This window comes from Malaya genurostris, chromosome 1 (genome assembly GCF_030247185.1).
Source record: "Malaya genurostris strain Urasoe2022 chromosome 1, Malgen_1.1, whole genome shotgun sequence".
In the NCBI taxonomy this organism is placed as follows: domain Eukaryota; kingdom Metazoa; phylum Arthropoda; class Insecta; order Diptera; family Culicidae; genus Malaya; species Malaya genurostris.
Window position 1 is genome coordinate 103,858,309 of NC_080570.1, and position 19,638 is coordinate 103,877,946.

The 19,638-nt window shown below is 37.8% G+C and overlaps 1 protein-coding gene across 4 annotated transcripts in view; it reads right to left on the reverse strand.

Moving 5' to 3' along the window:
• LOC131425303 (RYamide receptor-like) overlaps positions 1-19,638 on the reverse strand; it is a 420,424-nt gene that overhangs the window by 23,406 nt on the left and 377,380 nt on the right. For 3 of the 4 annotated variants that reach the window (XM_058587091.1, XM_058587090.1, XM_058587093.1), the window contains exons 6-7: positions 8,833-8,901; positions 8,527-8,764 (exon numbers count right to left, since the gene is read on the reverse strand). In XM_058587091.1, coding sequence (XP_058443074.1) covers positions 8,527-8,764; positions 8,833-8,901 — 307 coding nt within the window. Of the gene's footprint in view, positions 1-8,470; positions 8,765-8,832; positions 8,902-19,638 lie in introns of all 4 variants that reach the window. The other variant, XM_058587092.1, reaches the window with a different exon arrangement.

Here is a 19,638-nt window from a genome sequence, read left to right on the forward strand (position 1 = left end):
AAGTGTGTCCCAGCTTCATTGTACATTTCCACTCATTTGGTCAATCACGAAGTGCAACTACGGGAATCTACTTCAGCTCAGGAGAAATATAACAAAATTGTAAATAAGAATAAAATATCTAGGGAACGATCTCGCCAGTATCCTGCTTCTCCTATTTGCATTGCTGTAAATAACGCGAGATGACACACGACTACTGAAAAAATAAAATAAAATAAACACTCGCGGATGGGATTGCTGTAGACTTATTTTAGGTATTCAGTTTAAATCACAAGATTGACTTGTAAATTTTCACACATTCTATCTATATCTGATAATATAAATCTGATAACACCGACAATGATATGCAAATGGCGCTTCAATCGGTTGTCGTCGTTCAATTTTGGGCGGTACATTCTCATCGGTTGAAGTTGTTCAATTTGGGGCGCTAAATTCGCAGTTTCCGTAGCTTGAACATTTTTTAGTTTCGCGAATAAGCAATATTTAATAAACAGCACTATCACTCAAAATAACTGTTTCGATCAATCACTTCACTATGAGTTGTTTGATACACATTGTAATTAAACTTTTCCGAGGGTAACACTGCATCGTACTCCCAGTGATGCCAACTCCTCCTTTACTCGTTGAAATTTGTGATTATGTCATAGAACTAAAAATCACAAATTGATGATCATATTTCTGATGGCATGTAACAAAAATTATGTTGAAACGTTAGATACAACAAAAGATATTCACGATCAAAAACTTATCACACTCTCAGAGGGTAAATTTTGAAAGTACGGCCATAGTAAAGTAAGTCGTATTCACGACAAAAAACATGAAAATAAACTTCACGTACAATACGACCGAGTATTTGGAGATCATTACGTTTTTTTCATGTCTGATGTCGGGAAAATTCGACTGATTTTCTCGATAAGATTTCGGTGCCTCCAAGCTCTCCGGATTTCAATACCTTTACTCGGCCTTCCGGGCCTTGATTCAAAAGTCGGATTCAAAGATTGCATAAACTCACTATGCAAGAAATGTATAAAAAGAATCAGTTACATCTATTATCATATATTGAAGGGAGCTCATAAGTCTGTGAAAATCTCTGTGTTACATATAGAAAATTTTTGAACTCTACACTGATTATTGGCATCTCTGATTGAGGGATCAACTGCCTCATTTTTAGATCTTTCCATCCAACAACCGAAGCCCCGTTCAATAATCTAATTTTAGGTGAAGTTGCTCTAAGTAGTTTCTATCTGGCTTATACAATAATATTCTGAAAAGTAGGTTATAGCTACTCAATAGTACAATAGTTATATTTACTCAACTACTGAGTTATTCTAAATCCTTTTTAGAACGAATGTGGTTTATTTAAGTTTAGTTTATTGAACGGAACTTTAACTGTTGAATGTTTTTGCTCTTTGTGATTGGCAACAATGGAAAGAGCGAATGATAAAAAGATTCAAATCTTAGTAGAAATCGGAGATATTTTTTATGCCAACTTTGCTGAGAGCTATTCAACTGATTGTTGTCGTTTTCTAACCGACAATCGACGAAGCTTTACCAACTTAATATGCACAAATGGCCAAAGTGGTGCAATTAAATTAGCTCACTAGTTTGAAGTTTCAAAATAAATTATGTTGAATCAGTCAACTGATCTTCCAACGAAAAACGTTAGAACTCGTCACTCAACTTAGTTGGAAAACTAGCCGGTCGATTTCCAAGCGTCCGTTTTATTTTCGGTTGACTGCTCATTATGAGAACGGTATTTTTTATGGAAATTGTATAATGGCAACAAGTTGAATTACTTTCCTAGCATTATTCCAAATTATTTAACCGATCGTACTTATCAGTACTGCTATCAGAATATGCATAGCGCATGAGATCCAGTAAAAGAGCTTCGAGTGCTCTACCCATGTATGGTATTTCGGCCTTTGATCTCTTGAAACGGCCCGCAGGTTATCAGAAATTCCTTTTCTGCGACGATACAAACGTTTCTGCTGGAGGTCTTATTTGAGTTTTTTCAGTCGCTTCCAGAGAAGCTAAATATATCGTATGATTGCACAGGAAATTGAAATTTTTCTCGCATGCGGAGAAACGCCATTGTTTTTTCAATACATACTGAACTTCTTTGCAAAAACGAGATAATAATCAACTGTATTAATTGTAATTTTCTTGAATTCAACGATAAGGAAAAGGATTCTAACGCATTCAGCTTAAAGCAGTGATGGGAAAACTAGTCCCTACCGGCCTCCAGTGCTAGACAACATGAGGTAAGGTCTAAGACAATTTGATTCGCTACCACGGTGGCAGGAAGAGCTTGGGAATCCGAGAATGATTTTAAAGCTTCTCTATACATCAAATTACGAGATCAATGTTGGTTGGGCATAATATTATGTTGCATACTGCTTCAATTATAATCAACGTATTTCAATGTTAACGGCGCTAATATTTACCGTTCGCCTTTCAGATGCAGTATTATTCGTCCTATACTGTGCACTACAGTGAAAGCTCCTACAACGCGGTTCATTAGAGACGTGAAATTGGAATCCAGTAATGAGGTGTTCTAGAGATTTCACTATACAGTCTTAAGCAAACTTGTAGTTTTTCCTAGTTCCCAAACTGCAATTTTCTAAGCAATTTAAAATCGATAGGACGGAAACAAATTCTCACTCTGAATCTTTCTAACAGATGGAGTAAGTGTGCCAACATATTTTTAAAATACTATAACCATGATCTAATTCAAAAACTGGAAAACGTTGACTATTTATGAAAAATAAATCATATGCAGAGTGGTAAAACGGGGTTCATTTCACCGCTCTGTGAAGGATATATTGTTTAAATGATGAGTTAGATTATGAAGATGAGATAGTTAAAGGTACGATTGTCTCATTTATGATTATATTTATATTTGATTATTTGGATTATTTGAATAGGCTCAAAGTGCTGACATACATTTAAATTATTCTCAGACTCACCCAAATTTGTTCTCAAACTGTGGATCGATCGACGATTCATTAGGCTATATACATTAGGTTTATAAATTTAACGGCACTCAGGCAGAAATGAATTTCTTATTCGTATGAAGTGCTATCGAGTGATTTGAAGCTAAAATATGCACTAATTTGAATGTTCATCTCGTAAGCCTATATACAGTAAAATAAACGCAACATTCAATGAAGCACATACACCTAGGAAAATGCGAAATATTTTTCGACGTATGTATTGATAACTATGCAAATGTTTTCGGATCATATCACAAGCTATTCGTGCCATCTTTAGTTAAAAAAGCTTGAGTCGATCAATATTTGGACACACTGTTTATTGTACTGTAGCGCTCCTAGTTTTCGGATCTGGAATTTCGTTGCCATTCGCTTCGATCGGTTAACAGGTTAACATCGTTGAGTTTTCGGGCGGTAAATTCTCAGTTTCCATCGCTTGAGCATCTTTAGTTCGCGGATTAATATTATTCAATAAATAGCACTCTCACTACTAAACACACACTTGCACTATCACTCAAAATAACTATTATTTTTGAAGTGAATTGGCAAATAACCTAGAAGTGCTTCAGTGGTATTGAGATAATGGATTAGATTTCTTCGAAAATAACATTCCTTTACCCATCTGCATTCAATTTTCCTTTACCCATCTGCATTCAATTTTGGGTGATGGTTGAACAATATTGGAAGAAAAATGGAAAGCCGAAAATTCGAATATCAGGTTGAAAGAAATGTTGGTAATCATGCAAAAACAGTGATTTGCTATGCTTCATTCACGCTTTAGTTATACCAAATGGAAACCTCACCTTAAAACTCGGAATTTTTTCTTCTCTTAGATGAATCAAAGGATAGTGTAAGACAACATTTAAAAATGTAAGGAACATTTGAAAAATGTTATAGTCGAGCTTGATCACAGACTGCTAGGGGCTAAAAGGGATGACGGATTCTGTTGATATTACACCAATCAGTCAAATCTTGTAAGAATTCAGTGGCAGCTGTGGATTTGTTGATATGAAATAGTTTTAAATCGTCAACGAACGATAGTTTTATACACTTGATAGAGAAATTGAAATCGTTGAGAAAAATTAAAAATATTAATGGCCCAAGGTAGCTTCCTTGAAGAACTCCACAGGTTCCAGCGAATGGTAAGGTTGTACAGTATCTTATTTTCACTATCATTAACAGTAAGATATAATTGAAACCAATTAAAAAATGATTTATTAAATCCCAGTTTACATAACTTGGAGATTGTTATGGCATGATTGGTCTTATTAAACAAAGCGAAGAAATCGGTGTAAATAAAATCTACTTGTAGTAATCAACGCATGATAGATGAAGTGTAGAATACTAAATTTGTATACGTTAAACGCTTCGGCATGAATCCATGTTGAGTCTGAGATATATTGTCAGAGATATTATGTGTTATAAAATGCAGAACTATAATTTCAAACAACTAAGATACGGCGCACAAAGTTGTAATACTGCTGTATTTGATTCAATTAACTCAATTGGCATTCGTGTTACAAATCCATTACAAATACTCGATTTTTTTAGTCAATTAATCTTATTGCTCTCGAAATTTATTTATTTTTTTATTCCATTTATTCATCTGACAATATAATAAGCCTTAATGAATATATCAGTCAAGTTATAAATCGTAATTCGATCGTAACACTTTCTGAATAAACTTATATGTCGGTTCATTAAAATCGAAAAGATTTTCAACAGTGGAAAATGTTCTTATACATGTAGTTATCGGTTCATGGAATCCGAACGTCGTTCGATGATATCTCGGCTGAAGTATACTAGTAGAACGCAGTAATCGTTGCGTGGCATGGAAATCAAGAAGAGACAAAAGCTTCGGTGAGTTGATATCGCCATTGATTAGTTTTGCCACAAACACAGCTTGTTGAATTTTTCTGCGCCGTTCCAATGAATCAAGACCTATCAGACGACAGCGATCGGGGTACGGTGGAAGGTCAAGCGGGTTTTGCCAGGGAAGATTTCTAAGAGCCAGTCGGACAAATCTTTTCTGAACACGTTCAATCCGCAAGTTCCAAACAATCTGATACGGGCTCCAGACTAAACTAGCATTCTCAAGTAGCAGTCGAACCAATGAACAGTATAATGCCTTCAAGCAACGGGAATCTTTGAAGTCACGTCCGATTTTGGCAATAAAATCCAGTTGCCGTGTTGCTTTTGAAATCAAAGTTGAGCGATGTAGATTGAATGTAAGTTTTCCATCCAACAAAACACCAAGGTCATTAACATGATCAACTCTTTGGAGCGTTTGTTCATCAATTTGATAATCAAAATGCAAAGGGTTCTGTATTCGGTGGAACGTTATGACCTGACATTTTGCAGTACTGATAATCAGCCAGTTTCTTTTGCACCAAGCAACAAATGTATCGAGAAGCTGTTGGAGCCGGACACAGTCGTCAATAGATCGAATTACATGGTACAATTCAAATCATCAGCATAAACTAATCTGCAGCCGTTACTGAGCAGCAAAATAGCATCATTGAAAAACAAAGAGAATGGAAGCAGACCCATATTGCTGCCTTGAGGTACTCCTGACTCATTCGTAAACTGAGATGAAACGCTCGAGCCCAATTTTATCCGTAAAACTCTATAACACAAGTAAGAGTATAACCAATCAATGAACTTTTGAGTTCCACCTAATCGCGACATCTTTCGAAGGAGTATTCGGTGGTCTATTCGGTCAAACGCTGCTTTTAGATACGTGTATACCGAAACGATTTATACCTTTTCCTCCATAAGCGAAATACAGGTCGAAGTGAAATCTAATAGATTTGTGCTGACCGAGCGTCCAACCCATGTTGTTCAGTAGAGATATAATGTTTAGTGCGAAAGAGCATATCATTGCTTACAATTATTTCAAAAAGCTTTGAAGCAGCAGATAAACTTGTTATGCCTCGATAGTTTCTTACATTACGACGGTAACCACTCTTGAATACAGGGAACATGAAGGATTGCTTCCAAATCTCAGGAAAAATGACTTGTTCGAAAGATTTGTTGAGAATAATGCACAGAGGCTCAGCTAAAGCAGCAGTTCAATTAGTGTGAACTGCAGCGGGTATACCATCAGGTCAGGCTGAATACGATTTTTTCAGTTTCTTCGCAGCGGCAAGAATCATTTCTGGAGTAATTATAAACGTATCCATACGTACTAAATTTTCAGGAACGTCCATAGCAGCGACATCTGCTTCGGCGTCGGAAGCAGTATTTCCAGCGAATACCGAAGCGAAAAATGTGGCGAACAGCTCGCACGAATCCACCGTTGAGTTAGACTTCACGCCATAGAGACAAACATTTGGAGGAATGGATGTTTAATTACAAATCCCCTACCTTCCCTCCCTCATAGATTTTTTTTATAAATAAATCGATAAAATATCACTTCGGAATCTAGACTCACAGTGAAATAAAAATAGATTTAAAGAGGAGAACTATAAATTTCGAAAAAGTTTGGTGAGAAATAAGGTTTTTTTAGACTGAGACTCAAAATTCCTTCATTCGAAACAATATTTTCGTTGATTGATTGCAATTTCGAGTTATGTTTTCCGGGGAATGCAAAGTTATATTTATGTAATTTAATTCATCTACATTCATCCTTTAAATTTTCTGTTAAAGGATGTAGATACAAAGTTAAATTAAATTTTCGCCAATTCTTTAAATTCTTTAAACAATTTAGGCAGAGATATACTAGAACATAAGTTTATCAAAAAAACTTCATACAGATACAAATATTTGTGGATCTGATTACAGACGTAGTAGAGTGAAATTTACGCGACAATTTCTTGCAGAATAGATAGGAATAAATTCCTGAGTTCATAAGTTTTTATTTACATCACTTGTCAGCGTTTTATTTGATGTGCCGAATCTCAACGAAAAAGGTTTACGAATAAAGTCTCTAAGGACGTCTAAAATTCAGCATAGAATTTTTATTCGAATTCTAAATAATTTTGTTTCTTGATTTTAATTGACTCCTGAGTGTCTTTTTCCCGTAATGTCAATGCTTTGAGAATAAAACTCAAAATCGGTTCAATTTCAGTACTTTTTTCAAATTACTCTATGATTATTCAAGTCGAATTTCGAGGAAACATTTGAGTGCATGAAACTTCTCTGGAAAATTATTTGGGTTTTTCTAAAAATGATGAATGTATGAAATAGAGAACTTGAGAATTGACTTGAATAGATTTCAAGGTTGGAAATCCAATATATTATTCTTTGTTTTGTGCGAAACCTTTCTGTTATCGTGAATTTTGAAAAATTTTTCAGTTTTCAAAAATATTGTATGTTCATTCTCTGGAAGTGAAAAACGTATTGCTTGTTTTATGACCTTCTGAATTAATACGAAATCTTGTTATTTAAAGTCTCACAATCATCAAATGCAATTTGAAATTATAAATCAAGGAATTGTGCAATTGTTAGATTTAAGTAAATTTCTAAATATTCTACTAGTTCGAATTATGGTAGAATTTTTTTTAATTGTTATCAATTTTCCACCTAAGCTTTTCGGATTTATCGCAAACTGTTTGTCTGAGCGGAAAGACAAAACAAGAAATTAGTTCTGCTTATTCTAAAAAATTTCTGCGAAGGAAAAGTCTAGTCAGGAAAATATGCGTTTAGGAAGAAGTTTATGAGAATTTCTCGGAAATATGGACATCGGGTTGAATAACTTTCTGATAAGCGGGGAATAAAGATTGTAATTTGGGTTAACTGCAAATTTTTCTAGGGATTTTATTATTTTTATTTGAGGACTTCTTAAGAAGACAGTCAGAAATGTTCCGAAAAGTTTTGACGGTTTCGATACTGTCGGAATGGCATACAACAATGTTCATTTTATTGAAAGCTGTGCAAAATTTGAAGTATTTTTTACGAATAAACAATCACAAATAATGTAATTGAGAGAAGTTTAAAAACTAATAATTTTTGTGTCAACTGGGAATCAGTTTATTAGTGATGCCTCCAGAAACAAAGGTATAACGAAAGCGAACCTTTTTGATGATTGATGATCACTTTAAATGTTCAAGTTGGCTCAATTGATTCAATATATAGAGGCGAAATGGCTTGGGTGAGACCGTCGTCTTTTATGCGTTCAATGTGGGTCCGATTCCTGCACAAATCAAATCAAACAGAAAAAAACTACTCATTTTAAAATGAACTAAATGCTTCAGACTGACATCATTTATTCCAAAAAAGTATGCCCCACAGATGGTTTTGCATTTGTGTCCCACAGTGCTCCTACTGTGCCCCAGAAGTGCTGTGACATGATACAACCATTGCGAAGACACCATTTATTTTTGTCTCGTTGTTCTCGGTTTTTGGTTTAATTTTTTTTTTCTGTCATTAATCTGCCCGCTACCCCGGACAGTGACATAATATTTCGCCCTCTCTAGGTGTATGAAATCAGCGCAAAAAGCATAGAAAAACAAAAGGGATTTGTTATTTTGGTGGAACCTAACCCGCACTTTAGCCTTTCTCGATAGTGCACTGTCACGGTAAATTCCATTCATCTCACCGGCGAGGGCCACACTGGAACCGGCGTTGCGAGCCAGGTTGCTCGGTTTGTGACGAATACAGCAGCACAGTTGTTGTAGTCCTGGAACACCGTGCAGCACCAGAATAAAGCCGGACCGGAATCGGGCATTCATGTAGCAGTAGATAATCGGGTTGTAGCAACTGTGGGACATGGCTAGCCAGTGGAAAGCGAACCATAGATACGGTAGAAGCTCCCATGATGTGTCAACGTCTATCACCTGGAAAGTTTACCGAAATGAATTTTGATTAATTAAGACACAGTATCACTACGGTCTCCAGTGCTTACCATTAGGAAGTTGAACGGCAGCCAGCAGATTGTGAACACGATTACCACGATTACCATCATTTTTATCATCTGTTGAGAAAAAAAAAACATATGATTAATTTTTGCGGTAGTTCATTTCAAGGTTTTTCGATCATAAAGCAGCTGTGGTAAATGAAAGTGCTTTCTGATAATAATTGGGTAAGAGTCCAATAATCTACGAATCAATGTGTATATTAGTTTTTTCTGAGAAATCTAAAACTGCATACTAATAGCGAGAGAAGTCAAGCCGATTCTAGAATGGTTTTAAAAACGGGCGAATGATTTTTTGTAGAAACTTTTTGTACATTTGTGTACCTCGGAAACTGTTAATTGTAAAACATTGGTGTCGAAAAAGAAGTCGTTTGAAAGTTACTATTGGCTCTTGATCAAGTTTGAAAATTATGTGGCTGTCACTGCTGGATATGGAGATTGATGTTATGAGAGACGTAGTCGAGAAATCGCGCTGTTTTTACCGCTCAATTTTCTCAGAGATGGCTGAGCCGATTTTAACACACCCAAGCTCGTTTGATAGATATAGAATTGTGGAACGAGCTTGAAAAGCGAATGACTGTTACTTCCTGTTCTAGAATAGGCGGTTCAATCCATTAGGTTTTTTATCGTGACGACAGGAATGAACAAGTATTCATCCTTGACAGTTCAGCGGTACTGTTTACAAACAAGCTTAAACAAAAATCGAAGAGCACATCTAAAACAATCATCTTTACACTTTGCAACTAGTCACTTTTATTTATTAAATATCAAAAACAAACCGTATTCAATCGTGAACAAATGTTTTAAAACTTTATTTAGGCGGTACGGACCGTAAATGGTCTGATCCATTTTGTCAATAAACAAACAAAAGAAATTTCTGTTTACAAACAGTACTGCTGAACTGTCAAAATGTATTCATTCTAAAAAATCTAATAGGGCGCTGGGTTTACAAGCCAGTAGTCGTATGTTCGAGCCCCGACCTTAGAGGATTCTTAGTGTCGGTAGGATCGTAATACTAGTTATGCAAAGATTTTGCACGCTTTGAATCGGCTGCGAAGTCTGTTGAAACAGAAAGGTCAAATTCCACAAAAGGAATGTAATGTCAAAACCTTGCTTTCCGGTTTCGAAGAGATATAATATATATTTATACAGGGTGATTTTTTAAGAGCTTGAGAACTTTTTTAAACAATAAAACGCATAAAATTTGCAAAATCTCATCGGTTCTTTATTTTAAACGTTAGATTGGTACATGACATTTACTTTTTGAAGATAATTTCATAAATGTTGACCGCGGCTGCGTCTTAGGTGGTCCATTCGGAAAATCCGCTTTTTTATCGACAAATTTTGTTCAGCGATGAGGCTCATTTCTGGTTGAATGGCTACGTAAATAAGCAAAATTGCCGCATTTGGAGTGAAGAGCAACCAGAAGCCGTTCAAGAACTGCCCATGCATCCCGAAAAATGCACTGTTTGGTGTGGTTTGTACGCTGGTGGAATCATTGGACCGTATTTTTTCAAAGATGCTGTTGGACGCAACGTTACAGTGAATGGCGATCGCTATCGTTCGATGCTAACAAACTTTTTGTTGCCAAAAATGGAAGAACTGAACTTGGTTGACATGTGGTTTCAACAAGATGGCGCTACATGCCACACAGCTCGCGATTCTATGGCCATTTTGAGGGAAAACTTCGGAGAACAATTCATCTCAAGAAATGGACCGGTAAGTTGGCCACCAAGATCATGCGATTTGACGCCTTTAGACTATTTTTTGTGGGGCTACGTCAAGTCTAAAGTCTACAGAAATAAGCCAGTAACTATTCCAGCTTTGGAAGACAACATTTCCGAAGAAATTCGGGCTATTCCGGCCGAAATGCTCGAAAAAGTTGCCCAAAATTGGACTTTCCGAATGGACCACCTAAGACGCAGCCGCGGTCAACATTTAAATGAAATTATCTTCAAAAAGTAAATGTCATGTACCAATCTAACGTTTAAAATAAAGAACCGATGAGATTTTGCAAATTTTATGCGTTTTATTGTTTAAAAAAGTTCTCAAGCTCTTAAAAAATCACCCTGTATTTGGTCTTCGGCAAATTACATCACACAGACTCTTACGTACTAATTCTTAATCTAAAAACATTTTTAGACACGTTAAAATGAAAATTGTCATGAACATAATTGAATAAGCGGCAACAAACATCTCGTGGGTTGTTTTGTCCATACTGGGTGCGATGAGTTGTAAATCGAAAGAGTTCTGTACGACGGAATCGTCTCAGTTGAGCATGAAATTGTAATTTCTCCAGCAGTTCTGCGCAGTCAATGGTGTTGCTTAATATGTCGAAAAGTGTCGCTGCAATGTTTTTCTTCTGCTTTGCAGTGTTGGCAGTTGCATAAGTCGACAACGATCTTCGTAGGAAGGAAGATGAACTGGATCGGACCAAGGTAACAGACGTAAAACGCGTATTAAACACTTTTGCACGCTTTCAATTCTCTTGATATGTACGCTGTGATACGGTGACTATACTGGAGCGGCATATTCTAAGATGAACAATGAACAGACTGAACAATACAGAGTTTTTAGACAGTACACATCTTCGAAGGCCTGTGTGTTTCGACGAATAAAACCCAATATCGAGAGAGCCTTAGCGGCAACGAGCTCCGAAAATCTTAATTTTCTATCCAAATAAACGCCAAAATCCTTTATAACGGAAATTTATTCGATGGTTTGAGATCAGTTTTTATAGTCGAAAGCAATCGAAGCACACAAACGAGAGAATGATACAACGTTACATTTCCGGTAGTTACCCTCCATACCATTTATGTTGCACCAGGCAATATGTAAGTTGATGTCAGATTGAAGGACGCAACAATCCAAGTTGGTTGGTAAACGACTGGACAATGCGTAATTCAGGTAATTCAGGGACCTTGGTCGTATGCTGACAGGGAATGGTGCTCTTTAGAGGATGACGGAGCGTCTGTACTCCATGTCAGAGGCGGCTTCAAACAGCGTCTGTTCTGGATGAAATGCTGCATCCCGCCCGACTAAATCCAAGGTGGCAACCCCACCAACGGGATCGCCCTAGTGCTAGTTGGGACGTTAAACAGAGCAAGCACAATGATCCTCCGCCGAGACATGGCGTTGGCGTATGCCTAATAAGCCAACCGTAAAATATTTATTGCAAATAATACAGGAGAGAATATGACCCGGAACAATCGGCATAGACCCACGCGACGAAATATGGACTACGATTGGAAACTTGAAACATGGAACTGTAAGTCGTTAGGTTTCGAGATCACCTGACCAACAGACCGAAAACCAAATCCATCACGTTATGATCGACGGAAAATTTTTCTCGGACATCAACAATGTTCGCACATACCGCAGTGCAAATTCGGACCACTACTTGGTTGCTGTATGCATGCGCTCAAAACTTTCAACGGTGGGAATTAAACGTGGCACTACCAACGGAAGAGCAGCTTGGTGCAGCTACTCTTGAAGATGGCTGGAGAGACATCCGTTCTGCCATAGATAGCACTGCATCAGCAACGCTAGGCGGCTCCGAACGTAAGGAACGACTGGTTCAACGACGAATGTGAACAGTTAGTGACCGAGAAGAATGCAACTTGGGCGAGCAAGATGCAACACCGGACGAGAGCAAACGAGGAGCGATACAGACAGGCGCGTAACGGACTAGACTCAGTATCCCGTAGACAAAAGCGTCAAGAGGAAGACCGAGATCGCGAAGCGGTAATCTTCTCACGAACGACTGTGAGGTGATCGAGAGATGGCGTCAGTATTTCGACGAGCACCTCTATGGCGATGTGGCGGAATACTAAAGTAGCGGCGCGGTAACGAACTTGGGAACGCGTGCGGAGGACGATAGACTGCCGGTTCCAGACCTCCAAGAAGTCGAGGAGGAAGTAAACCGTTTTAAAAATAATAAGGCCGCTGTCGTTGACCAACTACCAAGCGAACTTCTGAAACACGTGTACTAGTGAATGCACTGCACTGGGTCGTTACCATGATCTGGGAGGACGAGATTTTACCGGAGGAATGGATGGAAGGAATCGTGTGTCCCATCTACAAAAAGGGCGATAAACTGCAATTATCGCGCGATAACTCTGCTGAACGCCGCCTACAAGGTACTCTCCCAAATCCTATGCCGTCGACTTTTACCGATTGCAAACGAATTCGTGGGACAATATCAGGCAGGATTTATGGGCGAACGCGCTACCACGGACCAAGTGTTCGCCATCCGCCAGGTGTTGCAAAAGTGCCGCGAATACAATGTGCCCACACATCACTTATTCATCGATTTCAAATCAGCATACGACACAATCGATCGAGAACAGCTATGGAAAATCATGCACGACTACGGATTCCCGGACAAACTGATACGATTGGTCAAGGCTACGATGGATCGAGTGATGTGCGTTGTTCGAGTATCGGGGATAAACTCGAGTCCCTTCGAAACTCGCAGAGGGCTACGGCAAGGTGATGGCCTTTCGTGTCTGCTATTCAACATTGCTTTGGAGGGTGTGATAAGAATAGCGAGGATAGACACGAGTGGCACGATTTTCAGAAAGTCCGTCCAGCTACTTGGTTTCGCTGATGATATTGATATTATAGCACGCAACTTTGAGAAGATGGAAGATATGTACATCGGACTAAAAGCTGAGGCCAAGCGGATCGGACTAGACATCAATGTGTCAAAGACAAAGTACATGAAAGGCAGGGGCTGATTGGTGGTGATGAAATCGAAATGATCGACGAGTTCGTGTACTTGGGCTCACTGGTGACTGCCGATAATGACACCAGCAGAGAAATTCAGACACTCATATTGTCAGGAAATCGTGCTTACTTTGGACTGCGCAGGACGCTTCGATCGAGCAAAATTCGCCGTCGCTGAACTACATCCATTACCACAAAAATCATAATTATACATATGAATCAACAAAGCTCTGGAAAAAAGCAACAAAGATAAAAAAAACCTTCATCCGGAACAACCCAGATATATACATTACAAAATCTGACAAAGGAACAGTATTAATCCCAGCTGATGATTACAAACAAAAAATGGTTGATCTTCTCAATGACAACAAAACATATCTACCTATTCCACGAGATCCCACATCACGGTTTCAATCAATAAACAATAGCTTGGCTAAACGACTTGCATCTTTGAAATTTATCGATAGACACACCGCAGTACAATTAACAACTTATAAATCAATATATCCAAGGATTTACGGACAACTATAACTTATCCAAGTTCATAGGAAAAATCATCCACCAATCCATCAATAGCTCATACAACATAAAGGACTCATTTTCTTTCTGTGATTTCATCAACTAGAATTAGTGGACACCTGACACATTATAATGCATTTGACGACAAATACAAACAACAAGGACTAACCGCCACCGACCCGCAGATAGCAGAGCTGAAATAGAAAACAGCACTACTAGAACACAGCATTAGCCAAGATCACCGATTTGACCACTAGAATTATAGATAGACACAATAAAACACACGCACTACCGTTAATTGAGGTTTGCCACATAATCAATAATCCCAACAGCATAAACAAACGCACAGATACAGAAGGATTAAACACAATCTATGCAGGAATCATACACACCTTAAAAACAAAAACATAAACAACCAACACACCAGACAGTGACAGCCGTCATATCACCTTCTCAAACTAACTGTCAAAAATAGTGAACAAAGAACTGAAAGAATAGCTCTGAATAGTACACAGTATATCTAGTAGATTAAAAGCTTATAAATAGATTAAGCGAGAAGCTTTTTACAGTGAAGCGCGAAAAAATTTGTTATACACATGCTGTAAGTAGTTACAACAAGATTCAAACCAAACAAATTTTATTTACATTTCTATACAACAGTCACTGCCGGACGCCATTATCAATTATACACATAGGACAACATAGGTTAGGCTTCAAAAACACATATGACAACAAAACGCATAGTTTCTGTAAGTGGACTTTAAAATACAAAATCATGATTATAATAAAAACTACTTTCCCACAGAATCCTTGAAAAAGGTGAAATAAATCACCGAAACAGTCGGACTTTGGAACAATACGTTGTTTTTACTGTTGCAGTAGACTGATTAGCCGAAATTCGCAAACTAAGTTGTTGATATATAGAACAAAAAGCAGTAGACCAAGATGGCTTCCTAGAGGGACACCTGAAGATATTTGGAACAGAGAAGATATTGTATGTCCGATACGCACGAAAGCACTGCGTCCAGTTAAGTATGTCCAAATTCACCGTGTCAGCCAATCCGGGAATCCGAGTCTATTTAATTTATCGACGACAAAACGGTGAAGGACTCTGTCGAAAGCTTTGGACAAGTCGAAGTAAATAGCGACTCTCCATGTGATCAATCAAATTAGAAACGTAAGACTTGTTGTAGTCGAACGTTTTCTTACAAAGTCGTGTTATTCATCGGTAATTATGGGGTGCACTGACTCATAGAGGATGTCATGCAACATGCTCCCTAGTATTTTTGGTAGGCAGCTGAGAATTGAAATCGATCGGTAATTACTTACATCGTGAATGTTAACTAGGGGAACGTGTCACTTGAACCAATTAGTTCTGAACTTCTTGTTGACTGAAAACTATGGTATGGTATGTTGAGATTGTAGTGGGGCAGTTCACTCCAGAATGATTCTGTCAAAAGTGATGAATTATTACTCAGCGCACTTTGAAAGAACGACGAGAATAGGTTTACAGTGATGTATCGGCTGATTTTTTGCGACTGGCGATATACTTCCAAAAAGTCTTCGGGTTGACCTTCACATTATTTTCGATGCGCTGTATGTAATTACGAAACGAAGTCACGTGTAAAGAGTGCCCCACGTTACTTATACGCAAACCATACACCAGAGTGCTCACCGGCGTGTACACCTCTGTGAAAGTATCTGCATCCACCTCAGAGAATTTATTGGCTCTGTTCTAGCACTTTGGTGCGATTCAGTGGAGGAGGTAAAAGGAAATAAACAAACACACTCATGATGCGTGCACACTTTATACAACAGTGGTGAATATATGTGAAAGAAAAGAGCTCTCGTTGAAGTCGTCAGTGCGAGGGGAGAAATTTTTCTTGCTCTTCGTCACACAGAGGAGATGGGTATCTCTGGCTGTTCGAAGATGTCTTAAATGCAAGACGAATGGGCTTCATATAAAGCCACGTTCGAGTTAGGCGGGAGATAAATAGTGCAGATCCAAAGGGAAACAGACTTCAACTTTATTCGAACGGTCACTTGTTCTAGTTGTTGGCTATTGTTTGCAGTGACCGAGATACTGTTCAATTCTTCCTTCACACCAACCCAAACAACGCCGACTCGTTGAAGAGTACTGGCACGAGGGCTCCGATCGCATCGACACAAGCAATAGTAATGGTATAAGTGACGTACCCGACCAAACGCGTTGGGTTTTTATCGTTCTATTTTTTTAGAGACGGCTTAGTCAATTTCAACAAGTCTAGGCTACTATTAAATTAGGGATTAAGGTCGAACATAAAATAGCTATCACTTCTTGTTCCGGAGATATAATGGTATAAGTGACGAAACGGGCAAAATGCGTTGTATTTTCATCGTTCAACTTTTCAGAGATTTCTACAAGTCTAGGTTTGTCTGAAAGTTACTATTGAATTTTGGATAAGGTTCAAAAAACAAATGGTTGTCACTTGCGGTTTCGAAGATATAATAGTATAAATGACGTAACCGACTAACCGCACTTTTGAATCTGCCGAATTTTTTCGAAGACGATTACCGAATTTTGATAAACTTAGGCTGGTTACAATGTAAATCAAATTTGGAAGGGTTATGGCGCACATTTCGAGAGATGTAATCTTATTTGTGACCGACAAATCCCAGTGTATTTAATGCACCAAAATTTCGGAGATGAAAGAATCGATTTAAATTAAAAATTTAAATGGTAAGATAAAGTCCTTAGCACACCGGGAAAACGGACTTCTCCTGACTTTTCCTGTTTCTGTTCAATCAAATTAATCACGGAACGACCGAAATTAGCTCTGCGCCAAATTCGTATTACTGTTTTTGAATTAGTTGATTTTAACAACAAAATTTCCAAAATAACTATAAAATTATTTAAAGTTGAGAATTTGCTTTGCTGAAAAAAAAAGAGAATGTGTTTAGTTGGAGAATATCCTGGACACAAACCAGCAATATTTCAATCCAACACGAAATTCAACAACAATAATGACAACTAATTTTGTGATTAAAATCAGAAAATATGACTCTATTCATCTGTCACCACCATTACTGAAAGATAGCACAAAGAAAACAAAAATGAAATTGGTTTTATTAACAAGTTGATTAGCCAAAAACTCAAAGTTGTCTAAGCAAAACAATCCATTAAATAGCTAAAAAGGATAGTCTTGTTGAAACTGCTTGCAAATTGTTTTGATAATTTTCACATTATATCCATATTTAAATTTCTAAACCGATATGAAAAAATGTCGTAAACTCTTAGTGGAAAGTGTATTTGCTCAGAATTTGTGCGCATTTGAAGCGATTGTTCGTAATTAGAGTGCCTATAACCAGAGTGACGACATCTCATCCGTAATTTTGGCAACAATTCAAAACATTCCATTAGATTTACATTGAATTGACAGGTCGTTTGCTCGTTTGGAACTGGGAGCTGTCATTCCAAACGAACAGCTGTCGCCACTCTGATTATAGTCACTCTATTCGTAATAATGTTTTGACGTGGAACAGTGAAGTGAGTTTCGAATGTTGCACTCTAATTGTATATGTCAAACGAAGTTTTTTGTTTACTCCCGCCTTCCGGATTACGCCGTCTGGTGTACTACTTGTTTTCGGTTTTTGTTTTCCGAGTGCTCAAAATTTTCAGCGAGAGAGTCGATTTCGCGAAGTCGGATGAAGAATGAGTCGAACTGAAGTAACATTGTTCTATAATTTTGAATTGGTGTATACTAAATATCACGAAGTTGATCTAGAACTTTTTCAAATGATAAAACAGCTAAAATATCCAGCGTGTATCACTATGAAAGCAAACGGCATGTGTGTTTGATTCTGTTACTTTCGCTTAGACTCGTATGTTTGAGCCTCGTTCTGGAAGGATTCTTAGTGTCAGTAGGATCGTAGCACCAGTCATGCAATGGTTCTAGACTAAGAATAGAGTCACTGTCATTATCATGTTAGTCGACTGTTGGTAATCGAAAGTATTTAGTTTATTTAGTAGCTTGGTTTATTTGCATGTGGAACTATAATTGATAGTAATAAGGCAGAATTTTGCTCATCTAGAAAGTTTCACGTATAACTTTCCCGGTGCGCTAGGTACGGTCTATTGAATCAGCTGTGAACAGTTACAAAATTCACTTCCTGGAAGACCCGTTTATTTTCAACCAAGACTTTTGCTTCCGATGCGGCATAAACGACGTTCACCATCCGGTCAACTAACAACTATACTTGCATAATAACAAGGGGAAAACTATTTCCATTATTAAACGAACTCTTCCTTCAATCAAGGCACTTTATATTGTTCCCCAGTGAGGGCGGTGGCGAGAAAAACGAGACGGTAAACGTCGAGCAGCGGGAGTAATCTCATCGTGGACATCGCATGCACTGTTGTATACCGAGCAGACTGCAGAATTACTTGACAGAAACAAAAAAAAAGCTATAGAGCAAAGTGACCATATCCGTTTTCCCCTTTTCCCAGCAGGGCACTGCAGCTTTCTTTGCACAATTGCACTGATCTAGTCGCTGCTGCTGTTGCTGCTCTTGAGATTTGAACTTCGGATAAGCTATTATTGACTTGATATGATTGGAGCATCACGGGAGAGGAAATATTCATCAAAGAGAAAATTTTTGCGCTCGAGAGCTATATCAGGGAAAATTGTCTAGCTTTTGTCTATAGTTACTGGTGCGGATTACTCTGCAGTACTCTAAAACTGCACAACGATTAAAAGAGGATTGGAAATTGCTGAACGATTTTAAACTTTGCTTCGTATACACTTTTGTATCGCGTGATCGAATCGAGACTTCTTCAGAAGCCATAATATTAATTTGAATGAAACTTATTCTACTGACTAACAAATTGACAAAGTAATGAATGTCAACTGGAACTGCTACACTAGATAATACACTGCCTAGTATTATTCAAATTAGCTCTATGACATGTCAGATGCATTTTCTTTGATACATTCAATAAAGGAACTTGTTAAAAGCCTTGTTTGTTTCTTATTCAGTTTTTTGACAATATCTGTCACAACTGACCTTGGAAACAGAATATGTTTTTAGACTTAGATTCTACACGGTAATAGCTATCCAACAAGTCATAGTTTGTCAAAATTCGTCCATTTTTAAAGGAGATATCAATATTTTTGTGTAAGGGGAAGATGTTCGGTTGCCGGCAGTGTTCGGTTGGCGGCACCCCACCGTAACTTTTGATAGAAAGCAGGTAGCGTCATTCCGACAAATGTCATGTGTGTGTAATAGCAGCACGTTCTTTTTGTGACAAATACCAAAGCAAACAGACGCTTGTACTTTTTGCAGCGCTTAAAACAAGTTTTAATTGCGTGAAAATCAACACAAAAGTTTTTTATGACTTTTTATTATAGCATCATAAATTGAAAAGCACCAATAGAAAGGTGAGTGGATTGAATATTTATGAGGTGAAATCGATCTATTCCGTGATTTGATACCGGATGCTATCGAAATTTTAGCAACCAAAGTTTTTTTTAGTAATTTTCAAAATGTCTACGATTTCGGAAACCGGCACCC